At 40.1% G+C, this 18857-nt stretch overlaps 1 protein-coding gene across 2 annotated transcripts in view; it reads left to right on the plus strand.

The window, feature by feature from the left end:
- Nucleotides 1-3754: 3754 nt before the first annotated feature.
- Nucleotides 3755-18857, plus strand: part of ACER3 (alkaline ceramidase 3) — a 56304-nt gene continuing 41201 nt past the window's right edge. For both annotated transcript variants that reach the window (XR_008429357.1, XM_053935391.1), the window contains exon 1: nt 3755-3929. Coding sequence is in view for 1 of the 2 variants with exons in the window: in XM_053935391.1 (XP_053791366.1) it covers nt 3827-3929 (103 nt within the window). In the remaining variant the exon portion in view is untranslated. The remainder of the gene's footprint in view (nt 3930-18857) is intronic.

Consider the following 18857-nt stretch of genomic DNA (forward strand, 5'->3'; position numbering starts at 1 on the left):
CCTGTTTCCATCAATCCTTTATAACACTCTTCAGATGGTTGCATTAATATCTGAGCCCATCAGTGCTGGGTGCTCACAGCATCTACAGAGCTGCAATCTGTGATCCTGTCATTCACCACAGCAATCAGTTGCCAAAATGCAACAATAACCTTGAGAACATGACTAAGAACATCCATATTACACTGGGGAAATTGTGAATATTTATATGGCTCTAAGGCATGAGTCCCGTTCATGATAATTTACATCCATCTAACTCCAGCATAGGCATTTCTGCTTTACCTAGCAATGAGCAGGCAGTCAGATCTGTTAAAGTCCATTAGAGTTTCTTGGATCAGATCTTTCTTCATGTCAGGAAACAACTTCTCTTTTTCACTCATTCAGGTGCCAAATAACTTACCATGATATTACTCCAGGTGTAATTATAATCATCTCAGCACCAGTGCTCATAAAGAGCCCTCAAACTTCAGGGCACATTACTAAGAGTCTGATTCAACCTCTTATAATCCTATTTTTAGCACCTTACTCATGATATTTGCATATAAATCAATGGGATAAATTACATGTTACACAGGATTGGGCTTGCAGAATCTAGAGGTGTTGATGCCCTTTTCCTCTAACTGGTATAGACTAGGCAATTCAGAAAGCTGTCAAAAATGCAGTATTTAGAAACCAACCTTATCGTGGAAAGTAAGACTTTTGAGCTGAGAGTCATGACTCAGGATTCTATACCTAAGATGGTGTAAATACTACAACCCAATTAAAAAAAGGCCTTAGAAGAGGGACAAGGTCATAAGATGCTTAGAGGGCTGGAGCACCTCTTCTAGGGATTGTTCAGCTTGGAGAAGACTCCAGGGAGACTTTATTGCTCCTTCCAGTACCTAGAGGGGCTCCAAGAGAGCTGGAGAGGGTCTTTTGACAAGGGCATGGAGTCTTAGGACAAGTCAAAATGGTTTGAACTGGCAGAAGGCAGACTCAGATTAGCTACTATGAAGAAATTCTTTTATGTGAGGGTGGTGAGGCACTGGAACAGGTTGTCCAGTTAAACTGTGGATGACCTGGAATTGTTCAAGGCTTTGAGCAACTTGGTCTTTTAGAAGGTGTCCCTGCATACAGTGGGAGTGGGGGGTTGGAACTAGAGGATCCTTAAGATCCCGTTCAACCCAAACCATTCTGGGATAATTATCTGTAAAATATGAGCAAGCAATATGTAGGAAAAAATTCCGTTTTATTTTTGTGACTGATATCTTTATTTTAACATCATGAGAACCAAGCAGTGAAAACACCTTCGGGATTTTATATCAATTTTATCTTCCCCTTTGTACACATACTCTGATGAGAGGGAATAAGTACAATCTTCCCCAACATGTGTCTCCATAATGAGTTCAAAACAATCTGCTTATTAGGTCTCATTTTATGCAGAAATAAAACAACCAGCAGCACAAGCCATGATAAAGTGTTTGCACAGAGCAGAGAGAGATAAAAGTGTTCCTCAGGTGTCATTCCCTGAATTTACCTGATCACAAGGAGCTAACCACGTGCTATTCTTGAACAGCAGTCTTTCCCCATTGCCAAGCAAAATACTACTGGATCCACACACTGAAGTGACAGGACGTATCCCTCTAGTGGTGTAAATTGACATGATTCAATTACCCAGGGATCAGTTAAGCCATAAGGTTTCAAGGCAACATTAAACTGTATGGAAAGAGGATCCTTTGCCACAGGCAACCTGAGGCCACAGCAAAATATTCCATCAGCATGACAAACACGTTTTTAGTAATACTGAAAATAGGCATTTCAGCAGCTCTGCTTGGTTTTTGCTATTTGAGAAACAAGACATTCCCTCCATAGGTTGTACAGATCAGACAAAGAAAACCCAATGCCTGGACAGAGGTAGGTTTGATCCTTTAATCAGGCAGACCACATTTAGATGCAAAGAACTTCAGGCTGTCACATTATATCCAGTGGAGTATTGGACAGGACAAGGCATAGCTCAAGGTTACAGAGGAAAAGTTCTGATTTTAATATGTACTCTTGTAACAGCTGAAGCAGTCAAAGTTGGTTTTGTGGAAATCAAGTTTACCTCTACAAAACATTCTCAGGAGGAAAGAAAACCATCTATTGTAATAGTTTGAGGCTGCCTCTTCAATACTATCCTTCTGAGTGCAATGACTGAAAGGTTTGTCAGAGTTCAAAAGCAGAGAACCAAGCCACAGAACAAGTCGGAAGTAAATGCATTTTGTGATGAAGAATACTCTAGAAAAGTGCCAAATAAATAAAAATTCCCTAGTGATTGGCCAGAATCCTCCTCACTGTTTACAACCAGTTTTATGCACCTTGATCAGTCTGGTACTCTTCCAGACCCAATCTTGAAAGTCTAAATCTGTGGAAGTAATCTAGGTCTGAAAAATATAGGAAGAGAAGTCTGCATATAAAAATCCACAGGGATTTTGATGATGTTTTGACAATTTAGGTGTATTGTCATTGCATCACTAAAAGAATTTATTTTAGTGCTTTATAGCATGATGAAAAATAGTGATATATGTCAAATACATCTCTACCTGATGCTGGAAGCAATTATATACAAACAACTTCAGAAGGTAAGATGCTCTTGAAGATAGATGTATACATTCTGCCATGTATGTACAGTCAGAAAGGTCTGTGTTTAGACTGGCATTTCTTAGCTTACAGAAGGAAAGGTGAGAAGAAATAAGATGTGGAAAAAGAAGTCTGTGTGTTTATATGCAGGTATAATAAATTCTGCTGGCCAGCAGGGTATAAGCACTGCATACAGTCCCCAAGGTCTGCCTGAAGCTTCTCCTCAAGTCTTTGGATCACCTTCTGAAAAACAAAACACACGCAGCATTATCAGGCCTTTACTGGTACACTTTATTCTTTTCTCTTACGTCTCAAGTCTTTCCATTTTTAGATTGTACTTGCCTCTGGATACCAACTGTGCTTGAAAAGCAGTTTGCATATTATGGGTGTAAGTATAGTACATGTAGTAAGCACTGAGGAGACTAAATAAGGCATCAGAGAAGAGGAAAACCCCCGTTTAGTAGGCAGTGCTATAAAAAATCTCCTTCCTTCTCCCAGCCCACGAGTATGAGGAACACTTGCCTCTTCATTGCTTTCAGGAAGAAATTCTTCAATGTGAAGGCAGTGAGGCACTGGCACAGGCTGCCCAGAGAAGCTGTGGCTGCCCCATCCCTGGGAGTGCTCAAGGCCAGGCTGGATGGGGCTTTGAGCAACCTGCTCTAGTGGAAGGTGTCCTTGCCCACAGCAGGGGGTTGGAACTGGATGGTCCTTAAGGTCCCCTCCAACCCAAATCATTCTAGAATGCTGTGAAGCCGTGTTTCAACAACATGAAGGCAGCACGCTGCCCTGCTCGCCTTACAAACCTCCCACGAAGTGTATAAGGAAAACCGGAGTGGAAAGCTGAGTGAGGAAACATCCTCACTGCCCCCAGACCGGCTTGAAAAGTGGGTGAAGAGAGCGCCGTGATGTTGCACATCCCGCCTTATCCTCACAGGGACATCGCGCGGGTTCCCTGAGAGCCAAACACGCTCCGCACCGGTGCTTCACCACAGACTCTCCCCACATCCACGTTTTTTACCACAAGGTGTTTCTCCGCCCCCATTTGCTCCGTCCGACAGGCCGCAGCCCGTCCCCATGGCGACCGCGGCTCCGCCCCTCGGGGCGGGCCCAGCGCCGGCCCCGCCCGCTCTCCCGCCGCCGCCGCCGCCGCCGCTGCGCTCCGGGCCCGGCGCCCTTCTCTCTCCGCTGCCCCCGTGCCCTGGCTCCGCTCTAGCCTGCAGCGGGCGCCGCGATGGCTCCGGCCGCCGACCGGGAGGGTTACTGGGGTCCGCCGACCTCCACCCTGGAGTGGTGCGAGGAGAACTACGCCGTCTCCTACTACATCGCCGAGTTCTGTGAGTGGCCGCCCCGGCCCCGGTTCCTGCCCCGGCCCCGGGTGCCGCGTCCCACCGCCACCTCCTTCTCCCTCTCCGCAGCTCTTCGTGCTCTCTCCCCGCAGCGGGGGAATCCCTCCCCCTCCTTGGCCCCTCTTTCCTGCGGGGTGCCGGTGCCGCTGCCCCTCAGCCAACCCTGGTGGGTGGCAATGGGTGGTTTTTACCGCCTTCCCCCACAAATACGTGTCGGAAGCGCGGGATGGTGTAGCCCCTCTCTCCCCAGCGTGTTGTTTGGGCCCCCATCCCAAGCGTGTCCTTTCGGCCTGTGTCCATAGGGATGGCAGGGCTGGAGCGGGGGCGCCGGGGGCCTGCGGCGGTGCCTGGGATGGAATGGCCCGTGAGGTGTGTCCTGGGGGTTATCACGGGAGCTGGGCTGGCCGTGTGGCCCCGCAGGCACGGGTGTAGAGAGGGGCTCTCGCTGGAGTCGTGCTTGGGGTGCCACGCTATGCCCACCGCACCCTTGAGGCGGAACCATCTGCCCAGCCTGGACGGTCAAACCAAGTGAAACTGCTCAGGGAGAGAAAAGGTTATCTTCCTTTGCAAAATACGGCTTCATCCGTGGATGACACCTTTGCCCAGCTGGTCTTTGGTGCCTCGTGATGACCATCATGTATTAGGTGGCTCTGCTGCCGGTGGTGGGAGTTAAACGAGGCTTGAAGGGTCGCTCTGTTTAATGTGATTGTCTTTTAGGATAGCTCAGAGCATTGGCAAGACAACAGGCTATTGGTTTGACCTTGAAACTCTGTTATTCAGAAACAGTCATGATTTAGCATGTTTTAGGGAAAGAAGGGGCTCCAACTACAAGCTCATCCATCAGGTGCTTGAGAAAAGAGTGTCTTGCAGATGATAAAAGATCAAGCCCTATGTCAGAGGTTTTGTTGAAAAACTAAATATTTTTGTGTCCTGGGCAGCAACTTTAAAGGGTGTAGTAGTTATAATTATGTGCTGCTGCCTGGCATACGCCCTGTACTACAAAAAACTTTCATACACATAAGGTAGGTACTGCCTTTGAAGTGTTAGGGCCCTGGGTGCTGAAGTGACCAGGCTCACCTACCCTGAAGTGCTTGAAGTGGGCAATCTGCAGAGGCCTTTCACATAACTAGGATGCTTCAGCGGTGGTTTGGAAGAGCTTGGCATGCAGAAGATGGAGGGTTCTGGGTGTCCATGCCAAGCTGTAACTCCTGGTTGCAAACACTGACATAGGTGAGGATCCAAAATGAATAATTGTGAAAGAGGCTTCAGAGTGTAGGAATAGGAAGGAGAACCAGCTCTGAAATGAACAGCAGCATAAGCAGCTTAGAAGCTCAGAGGAAAAAGGAAGTTAGTGTGTAGATTTATGGCTGAGAAGAGACAGGCTGGCTGAAAAGGAAACAAAATTAAATACTCTTAAAAAGGAACAAACTTAGAAGTTTAAATAGAATGAGACTTTTGCCAAGTATGTATATTTGGGTTTTCCTTTTTGTCAAGCATAATTTGTGAGATAATTCTCATAGGGAAGAGGAAGTTCTGTTCCTTCACTAATGTAAAAATTAATTTGACTAGCATGTAATTTTTTAAAATAATCCCTCATTGTTTGCCTTGTTAACTGATACTTTTTGTCTACTTTTGGATTATTCAGGAGAAGGAAGATGATGATGAGAGTAATGGGAGGCAGAAAGGCTTGTGTTCTGAAGAAAAAGGGAGTAGCTATACAAGGTCTGGTCCCTCCTTATGGTTTTGGTATTTGGGACCACAGTTTGTTGCTCTGTCAGTTGCACTGGAAAAAACTGTATGTAAGGGCTGTGCTGTAATATAAAGCATTTAAATCGTCTAAGTTTAAAATGCAAAACAGTAAGTAAGCCTGCTGTGGTGTAGGGTTAGCTTAACAGCAGCTAATTTCAGTCCAGATGCCAAGATGGGTTAGATTGTCTTCAGCAGTGGTTCTGTAACAATGCTTTCAGGGTCTGAGGCAATAAGTGTTCTGGGGGTATTATTTGCAGTTTTACCTTACAGAAGAGTGAAAATCCGTTTCTGACTTGGTACCACTCAGGTACAGCTGACTGTATGTAAAAATTTTCACGTTAAATGTTTGTTGCTAATAATTTATAAGAAACTTTGGAGGCCCAAAGATTGAAGAATATTGGCAGGTCCAAACCAAATAGGTTGCAGGCTGAAGAACCAAACAGAAAGCTTGTGCAAATTACATTTTTGTGCCATTTAGCAATTTGGCTTTCACATGCTACTTTTAGTACAAAATTGCTACATTGTGTTCCAAAAGCCCACATGCAGTTCCTTGCTCTTCACTCCTTAAAGAACTAGTGTAAATGATAGCAGCTTATCAATTGTATGTAGTGAGAGATGTGGAAGTGAGGTAAGGTGATGGTGTAGCATTTGATACTTGAATTCCCTTGATGTATCCCAAACACAATGGCATGTATTCAGAAGGTCATTTTTTTAATAATGAAAAATGCTTTTTCTTGCCTTTCTGAGTCTGCACCTAGTCAGTTTTTCTCCCCTGTGGAGGTGGATGACTAACTGCTCTTCATCCGTCTGTAGAATATTAAACCAATTGAAATGGTAAACCAGTTGAAAAGAATTGTTTTGCGAGCTTAACTCTGTTAAGCCTTAAAATGAGTCTTATATCCCCCAGTGATCAAACCTATTGTATGATGTAGTAATTCCTTTTTCAGGGTTTCTCATTGATTGACTCCTGTGTGCTGGAGGGCACATGGGACTTTTTTTCTTCTTTAAAACTAAACCTTTCCAGGTCCTGGTGCTTGAAAGCTGAATTATCCAGACTTTTGTACACTTGATTAAGAAAAATAGTAAAGGATAAACCCACCATCTTCCCACATAAGTAAATAGAAAAAGGGCAAATATAAGTTCTGGTTTTTAGCACTTATCACTCAAATGCTACAGCTTACTCCTTATTTTAGCCCATGTAGCACTGAGTTTTGGGGGTCTGTTTTGATGTGAATGTCTATGACAGGAGCCTTACCCTTCTTGTATTCAGTCATCCCTGTAAGAAGAGTTTCTCTTGTACAATATGATGAATGAATATAACTAATCTTCACATGTTCCCTTTGCTGAGAGCATGTAGAGTAGTAATAATTCAAACAAATATTTTAGATTCAAAGCAGCCCTGTGTGGTACATGAGGGCTTATAATTCTCAGTCAGGAGAATTGTGGGAGTGAATTTGTTGTTGTTATCAACAGAATGCTGTGTTCCAGTTTGGATCAAATTTGAGTCATGTTTCCAGTTATGTTGCTTTGAGCTATCATTGTCCATGAGTAATATGCATCATCTACAACATGACAGGTTTAGAGATAGTATATCCTTATGCTGGCATTTACAGCAGCAAGCGTCTAGAACATCGCTTCAGGCTTCTCAAGGAATTGGTCAAATTATTTCTTTCTTGGCTTCTGGTTTTGTCTAAGCATGTTCTGATATCTTCATATAAGATTTTTTTTTTATTATTATTATCATTACCAGAGTTAAATCCATTAGTTTTTGTTTTCATTAGAGAGCTGGTAAGTGACTTCTTGTAACTGGGAATTCCTTATGGGACTCTTATTTAGGAAAAAAACGTACCCATGTCATGAGAATCTGCCCATGTTTCTAGCTATTTTTGTTCCGTTTCCTTCAAGCCTCTGATTTTTGCCTCAGACAAGAGATTGAGATAAGATTATGGTGACTTGTGTTGTTCAATGTGAGATATCTCTTTATCTCACATCTTGGATGGCATAGAGTACTGTCCAAGCATTCTTGACATTGTGAACAGTGACAGGAAAATACTCGTTTCCTTTTAGGCATTGCTCAGAGAATACGGCTGCCAAAGATGCACAGATCTCTATTTTCCATGGGGATCATTGCTTTAAAACATAAAAACTGCAAAATTTACTTAAGCTTTGAATAATGTCATTAATGTTGAATTTGTACTGCCACGTATGGATTGTCACTTGTTCCTCGTGGGTGTCCTGTTGCATATTGCCTTTTTTGCCAGAGGCTTTGGAAAGCAGCCAGGGACTGTTGGGCTAGGTACTCTCTAAGTGAGAGTAAGAAAACTAAAATAAAGCCAACTGTCTGCCTTCAAGAACTCTTCCTGTCCTTTCCGTGATAAAGTGGCAGATGAAGGAAACATCATCAAGTTTAATTGGGTGGGATCAGCCCAGCTGCCTGGCTGCGATGGAGCAATTTAAAGATGAGTTCTAAAGAGTGCTTTAACAGAAGACAATGTCACAGACCTGTAGACTTTAAGACTGAAAGGGATTTTAGTGTGTAAATTTAATGACATCATTGGAAGAAACCACATCACAACTTTCCTCTGGAAATTTATTTGGCTTCTTGAGGGAGCTCCCTGAACTGAGGAGACATTCTGCAAGCAAAAAGGTAAAGGAAGCATTAAACTAATTGATGATGAGTGTAAAGTCAAGTGGAATGTGCAGAACAGTGCTCAGCTGTGCAGTGCATTTTTGGATGAACACTTCTAGCTTGCTTTTTGTGCTGCAGACAAAAAGAAGTTGAAAGAGGGGTTCCTTTCTCCAAAAAATAATATAGCAGAAGCAAAATCATAAGCCAGATGGTCTCTGCTGTCACTTTTTTTTATTTCTTTCTATTTGGTTTTGAATCAGTGGCAAATACTGTTGCATTAACTTATTTCCTTTCCTAGACTGTAAAACTTATTTCCTTTCCTAGATCTTGTCACACAGTTTTGATGCATTTTGACACCACTAATGATTTATATAGTATTTTTAATTCCTCCTTGTTTTTTATCTTCCATCCATGATGCAACTCTACCTTTGATCTCATGACAGCTTAATTTTCAGTTTTCCCATCAGCCTTTGTTGAAAGATGAGGTCAAAGGCTCTTGGAAAGTTGATTTCTCCAGTCATCAGTTCTTATGTATCCATCATGTTATGGATATGCTTAAAACCTGGCAGATGCTGTGCTAATGGACCACATGTGTGTTTATCTATTAATATGTGTGTAGTTATTAAGCTACAGTAAAATTCTTAAATATGGTTTAACAAAGCATTTGATGACTCTATAATTAGTGTTTCACATTCAGTACTTGTACAGCTGGCAGTTGGACATCTGCCACTCCAAATGGTAACAGAGCAGTGACATTTGTACAATTTAATTTTTCTTATGTGCAAACTGAGGCAGACAGGTTTATTAACTGCATGATATGAATTTACAGAATATATATTTGTAGATAGAAATAGGAAGATTAATGTAAAAGAAATGATTGTAAGGGAACACTGTTGATTTTAAAGTTACTTTTAATGAGCTTTTAGTCACAGGTTAAAACGTTTGTCATAATTGAAAGACAAAAAGTATTCAGTCTGGGGTTTGTTATGTCTTGTGTGTGTGAAACTGCTATTTATGTAATGCATTTTCTATATTTGCTGGTGCCTTTCACAGATAAGTAGGATTTTTTTTTTTAAAAGAAGAAAGATTTAATTATTGATGCAAAAATGTTCAAAGAAAGTCTGGGAATTGTCTCCAGTCCCAAGAGCTCAGCAGAGTATGGTTTTTTTGTCTTGCAACATGTGCGAGTACTCACACACTTGGCTGTTTCTCCGATCCTCCAGAGGATCATGGAAAGGTTTGTGGCTCATGAAAGGTTATAAAATGCAAAGAGTTCTTTTAGTCCAAAGTGTTATCTAAACGTGACATTATTATGCTAGAAGAGAACCCACTTGCAAGTTACCAGGGCAAAGCTATCTGTCTTAGATTGCCTTCTAGCTGGGAGGCTCTTTGTACCTGCCTCATTAATTACACTCATTCTTCTGTCCATTAACAGAGAAGCTGAGCTGCTGCATGAATTAAAGGTGCTTGGTTATTCTGTCTTTGTGGAATTACTACAAAGAGCAAAAGAATGTGTCAGGAAAATAGAAATTCTAGAGAATGTTGCAATTAAAAAAAACCCAGAGCAACCCTGCTTTAGTGTCAGTCATTTACCATTAATTGATCTGAATATGCCCATATAGGCAAGCTCAGTGTAGAGGCTCAGTGACTTTGCTGGGTACTGTTTAGATTTAAGCTTTCAGGCACAGACCCTTCTTTGTACTTGAAAATGCAATTATAAATTTTCAGAGTTTTTGTGATAGCTCAAAAAAATGGAGTGTCTAACCATGATTTTTTTTTCTGTTTCTAAAAATTAATTTCCTTGAAGAAATATGCTGCATGTGCACTGTGACCAGTGACTAAAAAACTGATGTCTCTAAATGATCACTACAGTCAGCATCTCCAGGATCATTATCTCCTTTACAGTCAGGTCCATCATCCTCTGGCAGAGTACACACTTCAGTGTGTCTGGACTTCAGGAGACATAAGTCATTCTCTCTGTCAATCTCAGTGGAGTGATTGCACCCTTTGGGCCCCTTCCTCAGCCTTACAAGATTCCTCTTCAATTCTTTGCTTCTTCACCAACTGGTGACTCAACCTGCCCTGCACATTGCAGCACTTTCCTGAAGGAAATTCCAAACTTTATTTCAAATTTGAGATTAGTGTCCAGCAGTGTGTCTATTTCCCAGTTGTGTCCTGGGGCTTTAGTTTCTTATATTCTGTTTTACATTGTTCCTTGATTCATTTTGATGTATTTTCTGAATGCAGTGTCCTTGGAGTGACCCTGAAATGGTATGTACAGAGCGTGTGTCTCTTAAAGAATCTCTGGCTGGCTTTGTGAACAGGAAGGTATTTTTCCTTAGCCAACTCCAGGTAATACTGCAATTCTCCTCTCTAAGCAGAGGAACTGGAGAAGGGGACAAGAGTGTGGCCTGATAGAGCTGGGCAAGGCTCAGGATGTTAGTTTGAGACTTAACTTTTACATCTGAGAAGGTGAGATTTAGGCTTCTTCAGACAAGAAAGCAGACAAGCAGAATTAGGAAAAGATGTGGTGTTAGGGGTGAGCTGAACATCTGTATGTTTTGTATGAATTTGATATTAATATATTATATGTATTCCAACTAGCAGGATTTCAAGGTATCAACTGAATAGTCGTAAGACATGACCCTAGAAGCTCTTGATTTATACAATGCTTTAATGAGTTCATTATTTGCAGTAAGCTCATGATGCCACTGCTTTGTAGGCTGGATTTTTAGTAATTGCTAATTCCTGTTGGATAAGGATTTTCATTTGAACAAGAATCAGCATCTGGGAAACAGACACAGTATTAGCTCAAAGAAGTCCTTTAGAGCACTGAGCATTAAAATTAGTCTGGACACTTTCAGTCTTGAGACAGAGGTATTTCTGTGTTAACCTGAGGAACAAATGACATCTCTTTCTTCATCCTGCCTGGTCAACACCATTTGTTTGTTCAAGCAAAGACCTGCTTCCTGACTGGAAAGCATGCTATTGTGATCCCTTCAAATGAGTATTTTAAGCTTCATTGAGGAAACCCAGGGATAACTGAAAATTTACTTGTATGTCTTTGAGAAAGAGGATTTGCAGATCTGGCTTGCTCTGAAATCAAATGGGTTATCTGCAACAGGAAGCTGAAATGACCAACATAACTGATGAACTGATTTTGTCGCAGAGAGGACTTTACAATACTTCTAAGTAAAATGGGTGTATTTTTCTTCTACAAGTACTTAGCCTTTCTTGCACAGCAAACCTTTTCATGTTTGTGTGAGTCTCATTACAGATTTGATTGTTCTTGGAGGGAGTTTGTAGAGCTGCTCTCCTGCCAGAGACTTCCAGGTCTGGTGCTGACACCAGACTGCAGCAGCCAAGCTGCTTTGGGGGTTATTGCATGCAGGTGCAGGGTGTATTTCTACAGATATTCCTGCATTCTTTCCACAGGATAGAGACAGTTGTCATTTTTTTTAGATTTTAAATCCTATAGAATTAAGAAAAAATCCACAAATATATAAACTCAGAGTTGCTCCAGGTGATATTTTGTTCATGAATGAAAACTGATGTCTTCGTCTTTTTTTTTTTTATTTTCTTTTTTTCTAAGTCTTTTTCACAGCTGTGAAAATGAGCTGTATAAGCAGAAAGAATAAACTATACACAATTTGCTGACCCCACTGTATGAGTAAACTGCCTGGAAAATCAGAGAAATAAATTTTTTTGCTTTATTTTTTCAACTTAGTAGCAAAAATGTAGAAAAAGTGTTGGCAATGCACTTCTGTTCATACCAGTTTAATGCCATCTCCATAAGCTGCTGCTAGCAGTAGCAGTGTGGAAGTTCAGGGCTTTCTTTAGCAGAGCAAAAACCAGAAGATCCTTGCTGGTTTGTGCTACTCTTGAGCACAGTGTCTCTCTAAGAATCGGTTCAATTGAATTGTGTCAATGCCTTGGAAGGCAGCAGAGAAATGCACTGTGGTAGTGAAATCATACAGCAGATGTTGTTTTCATTCACTTAAACAAACTGCTATGCCTTTGTGATCTGTGATACCACAGTTGCTTTTCACTCAGAGTTTTGGTGGCTGTTAAATCTTTCAAGGCCCAAGTTTTATAATCCTGCAAGGCTCCTCACAATACATTCTTCTGCACAATGCATAACATCAGTGCAGTACTGAAATGCTGAGACTCTTAAGTCTATCCCAATTTAATGTTTCATGTCCTTTTTTCCTCCTCTATTCTGCGCTGCAGAGAAATACTGTAAAGCAATTTCCGTTTCTTAAACACATTTCCTTCCAAGCTCTTCCATGCTGATTTCCACTTGACTTCTGTATTATTTTTTTTTTTTCTACAATTGTCTCAAGCATTTCCTCTGAAAGATTTCCTCTGCCAGCTTTTGGGCCACATTTTGTTGGGAACATGTTTAATTTGTATATGGTTTTCAACTATTTTGTATCTTATTCAGTAAATCAGATTTCTGCCTAAATTCCTGCCACCCACCTTACAAACTATTATTGAGCAGGTACTATATTAATTTATATTTATTTAAAAAAATAGTGTTTAAAGTTTGAACCTTCAATGTGTTTTATATCTCTTCCTTTATTTGGCTTAGACTGTGAGATACTTAAAATATGGTCTTTGACCTTACTGTCTCTGTGGAGAAGCTTAATTTTCCCTCCAGAAAAATAGCTTTTGCCAAGATTTGTGGATCATAGATGATTGTTAATCTTTTTTTTTTTTTTTTCATTTTTCAAGCATGAACAAGAAGGTTGTCTTGAAATGACAATTGGACAGTGACTAAAGAATACAGTTGGAGTTACTTGTAGACTAGGAGTGACAACCTTTGATTCTTGCATTATTGAATTAATTGGGTACTATTGAAAGTTTTTGCTGGAGGTTGTTATATTAACTGGAAAAGGTTATGAAAACTTTGGAGAAATGAAGTACCTACGTAAAAGAGATAAAATTAGATATTTAGGAGTGAAGATGATGATACCATGTCATTTCTGTGATCAGTTGCCTGTCATCACATGTTCCAGATAGCCTTAGGGTTTTTCATTTATGGCAGCCCTGAAAAAAAAAAAAAAAACCAAGAAAAAATATGGTGATTTGCAGAAGGAATTTTTTACTACTACTGATGATAAGAGGGTGAATGTCACCAATCAGTATTTGAGCGGCTGCGGTGTGTCTGAATAAGGCTGTGGTTGCTGACCAGTTTCATTATCCTCATGTGTTCTCCTACACTGGTCACATAATATTTCACCTTTAATTTCCTGCCATCCAAGTAGGGCAGAAGAATGGCAGGAGTCATTAGTAGAAGAGGCTTTAATTGTTCTGGACACCCCAGGGAAATCCGTATTGATAGTAAGAAAGGGAAAAAAGTGAAAGCGAGAGAATTTGGATTTTGAACATGGACTACCCAAGCTAAAGCTACAAATACCCGGACAGAAGCACTGGTGCACATTATTTTCTGCAACTCACCATCCAGTGAGCATGTTGGACTCTCCTAAGGCTCAGCTCTTCTCTGTCACTGCATAGTGCCTGGGACAGTCCTACCAGAGCCTCTGGGCTGATACCCACAGCTTCCATACCTCAAGTTGGTTTTTCCATTGTAGTGGGGACTGACAGATTTTGAGTTGGATGTACTTGGTAGCTCAAAGATATCAGCTGCTACAATCTGTGCTTTCTGCTCTGGACAGACTCTTTGACTTAGAAGAGTTGGTGCAGACACTGAACAGGAAGCCAGGATGCTGATGCCACCATAGGAGAAGAATGGCTGGAAGGAGTTAAGAATGATGAAAATTACATGGATGATCAGTGTAATATGCTGGTCACTGCTTAGTTTTAGCAGGGGCTGAACAGTAATCTCCATGTCTGTTATTTTCTTCCAGTCTGACATCATCAACTTGCCTTAAAATAACATTTAAAATAATGTTTTATTTTGTTTTCCAGTAAAGGATATAAAAGAAGTGAATCTGCCCTTCAGCAACAAGCTTATTGCATGTAATATTCTAACTTTACATCGTCTCAGCCTAATCTCTTTAGACTTTGATTGCATTTTCCAGATATAAGCACTTGCTTTTAGCGAGCTTTCTAGATTGGTATTTCAAATGATCTGCCTATGTCAACTGTTTTTACTTTAAATTTGCTTTCAAAATCCTTCCAGGTGTACTTCAAAGTAATTGGTGTGCTTACTATCATCTTAGATTCACGTTTATTAGAGAAATTATGCTTTCTTTTCCACGTGGTTTCCCATACCCTAGGAAATCAATATTAAAATATGACAGGATGGCATAGTATCTGGCTGTAATGCACGTTTATTCCTTGCAGTCTGGTTAATTGTGAATTTCTTGGATTGAGAATAAAATGTCCCGTAAAGAAGGTGTGTACTATCATATTTGTCCAAGCTGCTTCCTGCAGTCTCAAAAAAATGGTCATTAATAGATTCTTGCATCTTTATTATTACAATTCTAAATACTGTCACTTCTCATGTTATGGTACATTCAAAATGCAAAAACCATTTATTAACGTTCCACCGTGCCCTGCACTTGTGACAGGCATTGGTATGATAAACATACAACTACAGTAAGATAATAGGCTTCAAAAGAGAAGACAGTATTTGGCTTTTTAATTTAAGTGTTGTAGGTACCCTTATTCTGGCCTATCACCTCAGAATATTTTCATTGCAAGTGCTTTCGTAATTATCTGTTAAACTTCACAGCTGGTCCTCCACATTTTAATCTGCCCTTCTAATGCTCTTCTGGGGAAGAGAAGTTCATGCTGGTCTCAAACTTCACTCATAAAATGTTTTGAGACAGATTGCTTGGAAAAAATCAACAGTTACCCTTCCTCAAGAAAAAAAAATCAATACAAGTTCTGGGGCTTTAGGCACTTTTTCTTCACTTGTGGTAGCCTTTAAGAATTCCAGGAGGAGAAGTTCATTATGCTAAATATGAGAATTGGCAACAAAAACATTGTTTCTGGAAAGTACTCAGCTCTTATTGTGACCGTAATTTCTACTTTGAAGCTTTACTTATGAGAAGCGGTGTCGTGAACTCATTCATTTTTATTGTGGCAGCTAAGGATAGTCAAGTGGCTAGAGGAACACTTTGGTGTTTGAAGGCCCTGACTTCAGTTTTATGCAGGTTTCTTTGTGACTCAGGCAGCTTTATCCAGCCTGTCTTGCAGGGATATTGAGATAGAAGACTGGGGTTGCTTAGACTCTGCAGTAAAGGAGACTAAATAGGTGCCCAATGTATTTTAGATTTGAGGGGAAAGAGCAAAAATTTCTTTGTCCCTGCAATAAATGTTTCACTGTCTAAATCAAAATTTGCACTATAAACACAAATGTTGTATTTCTGGGATTGCAAGGGTATCTCCAAGTGTATTGATTTCTTATGAAGAAATAAGTGGAGCTTTAAAATGTGAATTTGTTAAGTATTAGCTTTCATTTATTTTTACAAGAAGCAAGGTCAATGTTAGTATAGTCTTCTGTTAGGTTGTAGTTTTTGAATGCCTTTACTATACAGTAAAAGCAGATTGCAGAGATGAGGGTAAGGAAAAGGATAGCTTAATTGTAACCTAGGGCAATTCAGAAGCAGTTTATAATAACGGCTTTTGTAGGTTGTGCATTCCAAAGAGGCTTGTGCATAAGAAAATACACCCACACTTTACAGGTTTGAACTGAGCTTACTTGTGTGTATTTTGTTAGTCAGAACTGTTGAGAGCTTTCTATTCTAAGTACTTTTTGATTGTTTTGAAGAACACAAGTGTAACATGAAATAGTGTAATCAGACTAAAACCATCTGAAAATATTAGCTGGACTAGTATTATGAATGTCAAGGGAATGAATTCTGCAGCTGGAATATAAAGTGTGTAAAACCATAAATCAGAATGTATCACTTGACACAGCATGTTGGAACCACTTAGAAATGTACACTGGAAAGAAAAATCAAACTGTGTTGTTAATAATGACTTTTTTTCCTAAAATTTCCTCTTTACCCTTCCCCAATCCAATATATCACTGAAATGGTTTACCTCTTCAAAAGGATATCAACTTGCATATCTGTGCTGTGCTATCCTGGAGAAATAGAGGCCCAGCAAGGGAGAAGCAGCCTAGAAGGTCTAGAAGTGCTGTCCTGCATGCCGACTTTAATCACTTAAACCTTCCAGCTGGCCATCAGCTCTGCAGCAGCAATGTTGCCTTCAGTTTTTTTGGTCTTGTCCCAGCACTTGGACTTATTGGAAGCAGCTCTGCTGCTGCTGGGGCTGAGACACGTGCGACTGGAATGCAGTGTGCTCACACCAGTGGTATGCATCTGAGCTGGTGCTGGCCTTGGGAAGGAGCCTGTGTTCCTGCCTCATTTGCCACCTTTCTTCACCCACAGTGTGCTGTTTTCTTCATGTGTCTTGCAGTGAGTTGTCCATTCTGTTTGAAACTCTCCCAGGATTCATGGTTTCTTTTGGGAGACGTTGATGCTGCCAGATGCTAGATTTCTAGATGTCCTACTGAAACTTCCCTTTTCCTTGGCTCAGCCTATTAGTGCTCATCAGAATGCTCTTCTTTAGTAATTAAAATAATATTTCCTTTCAATCCTTTCCCTGTGTAAATCCTTTGGATTCCACATTGCTTTCTGGTAGCTTTTGTCTGGCTGAGATTTAGGTAGCTGTTCTTTCCCTTTTCAAGTCTTCCTTTTCCTGTGTAGTACTCCTAGTTGCTGTATCTACTCCCTCCCTCTCATTTGTGCCTTACAGTTTTTCTCCTAATAGTATGACAATTTCTATCCAGAGCTAGATTAATGCAGCATTGCTCTGTAATGTACTTCATTACGTCTTTCTGTGCTGTTTTATCTGTCTTTTAATTTTATGATTCCTATGATCTATGTGAACTTGCTCTATAGATTTCTGATATTATTTTAAATACCTAGGAAGATCTAGTAGTCTCAGTAAAGATCCATTTATTTGAATTGTTATTTATGTGTACTCATTTTTATAGTTCCTCAGGAAGCCTTGATACACCACTTATGCAGTTCACTAGTTCCTTCAGTATTTGGTCTCTTCTGTATGTTTCCCATTTTGTTATTAGAAATGTGGTGGCCAGTACAAGTTGCAGCTAAATTGCTGAAGTTGTAACTTCAATTAATGTCCCAGTAATCAAAATCAAGGGCTAGTTTAGTATTTGGAAAGGAGAATAATAGATTGTAAGAAATGGATCTTGCAGCTTAAAAACAAACACCCCACACTTCAATTTTTTAAATTTTTATTTCATAATTTTTTTAAAGTCAGCATTGGTCCTGTATTCCATCCTGCAGTAAAACTGTATTGTATTTCAGTAAGTGATAGGAAGTTTATATTGATCCTTCATGCACATTAGCAAGTAGGGAGTCCAGTAATTACATATTGGCAAAATTCCTGTTGGGATGACTTGGTTTTCTCCCCTTGAGGTCCTTCTGAAATATCAAATGGAAACAGGAGTTTTCATTTCCTGCCACTCTGATGTGCAGTTATTGTAGACTTTGAAGTGGAATATATTAAATCTGGCTGGTGGAAGTGAAAATCTAATTGCTGCTCTGCCCTCCTGGTGATAAGCTGTAAGCGAAAACAGCACAAGGCTGAAGTTAGTGGCCAAACCAGGTGATTCTGTGTAGTTGGCTCTTCTGAGCAAGAGAGCATACCTAATGGTAGATGGTTATGTTCTCAAATGTGCATGAATTGCATTGCTTTGCAAATCCTTGAAACTTGGTAAACTCTCTAATAATGAGCTGTAGTTTGCACCAGAACTGCATGAGGTGATTTCAGAAACAAAACCATGAAATAGAATTCCTTATATCTGAAAGCAGATAGAAGGATGAATCAAGTTCTGCATGATGCCATCTGACAGGCTTTGTTTTTTATAATTATTTTTAATTTCTTCCTGCAGTGATGTAAAAAGATAAAGCTACATGATCCAGGAATTGACTGTGCAGAGCACCATGATATCCAGACAATGAAATGGATGTTTTCAGCCCCAAAACTTTGTTTGCTTGTGTGTTTTACTTAAAGGGATACTTTGACTCTATTACAACTTAGAAAAGTGGCTGCTATTTTCTTAAATATATACCTTTCTCCTCTTTCATAGTGGGATGCAAAAATCTTACTATAATGAAAAAATCTTACTGTGGTGAATGTTGTGTTTGTTAGACCTGATATTAAATTAGCTCCTTATGTATAGTCGACTTTTTAAACAACAAATGTTTTCTTCTTTTCTCTCAGAGGGTAACATTTATTTCTATTGGTTTGAGTCTTTTAAAAACCATAAGAGAGTGAACAGTCTTAATTTGTTTGACAGAGAGAGCAAGAACATTTTAAAATCTGAAAAGATCTTTGTGCTTGGTCAATCTTGCTGTCATTCTGTATACAAACATAGGAGAAAGAATCTCTTGACACAGGGTAAATCACACTGATCACCTTGTCAAAAGTTGAACTAATTTTTTGCTTCTTTTTTATGATAGCACTTTTCCTCCCTCACCAAAACCACCATCTTTATTCTAGCTCCTAGCATTTTTCCTTATCTTTTTGCA

The sequence above is a fragment of the Vidua chalybeata genome, chromosome 2 (assembly GCF_026979565.1).
Source record: "Vidua chalybeata isolate OUT-0048 chromosome 2, bVidCha1 merged haplotype, whole genome shotgun sequence".
Lineage (NCBI taxonomy): Eukaryota > Metazoa > Chordata > Aves > Passeriformes > Viduidae > Vidua > Vidua chalybeata.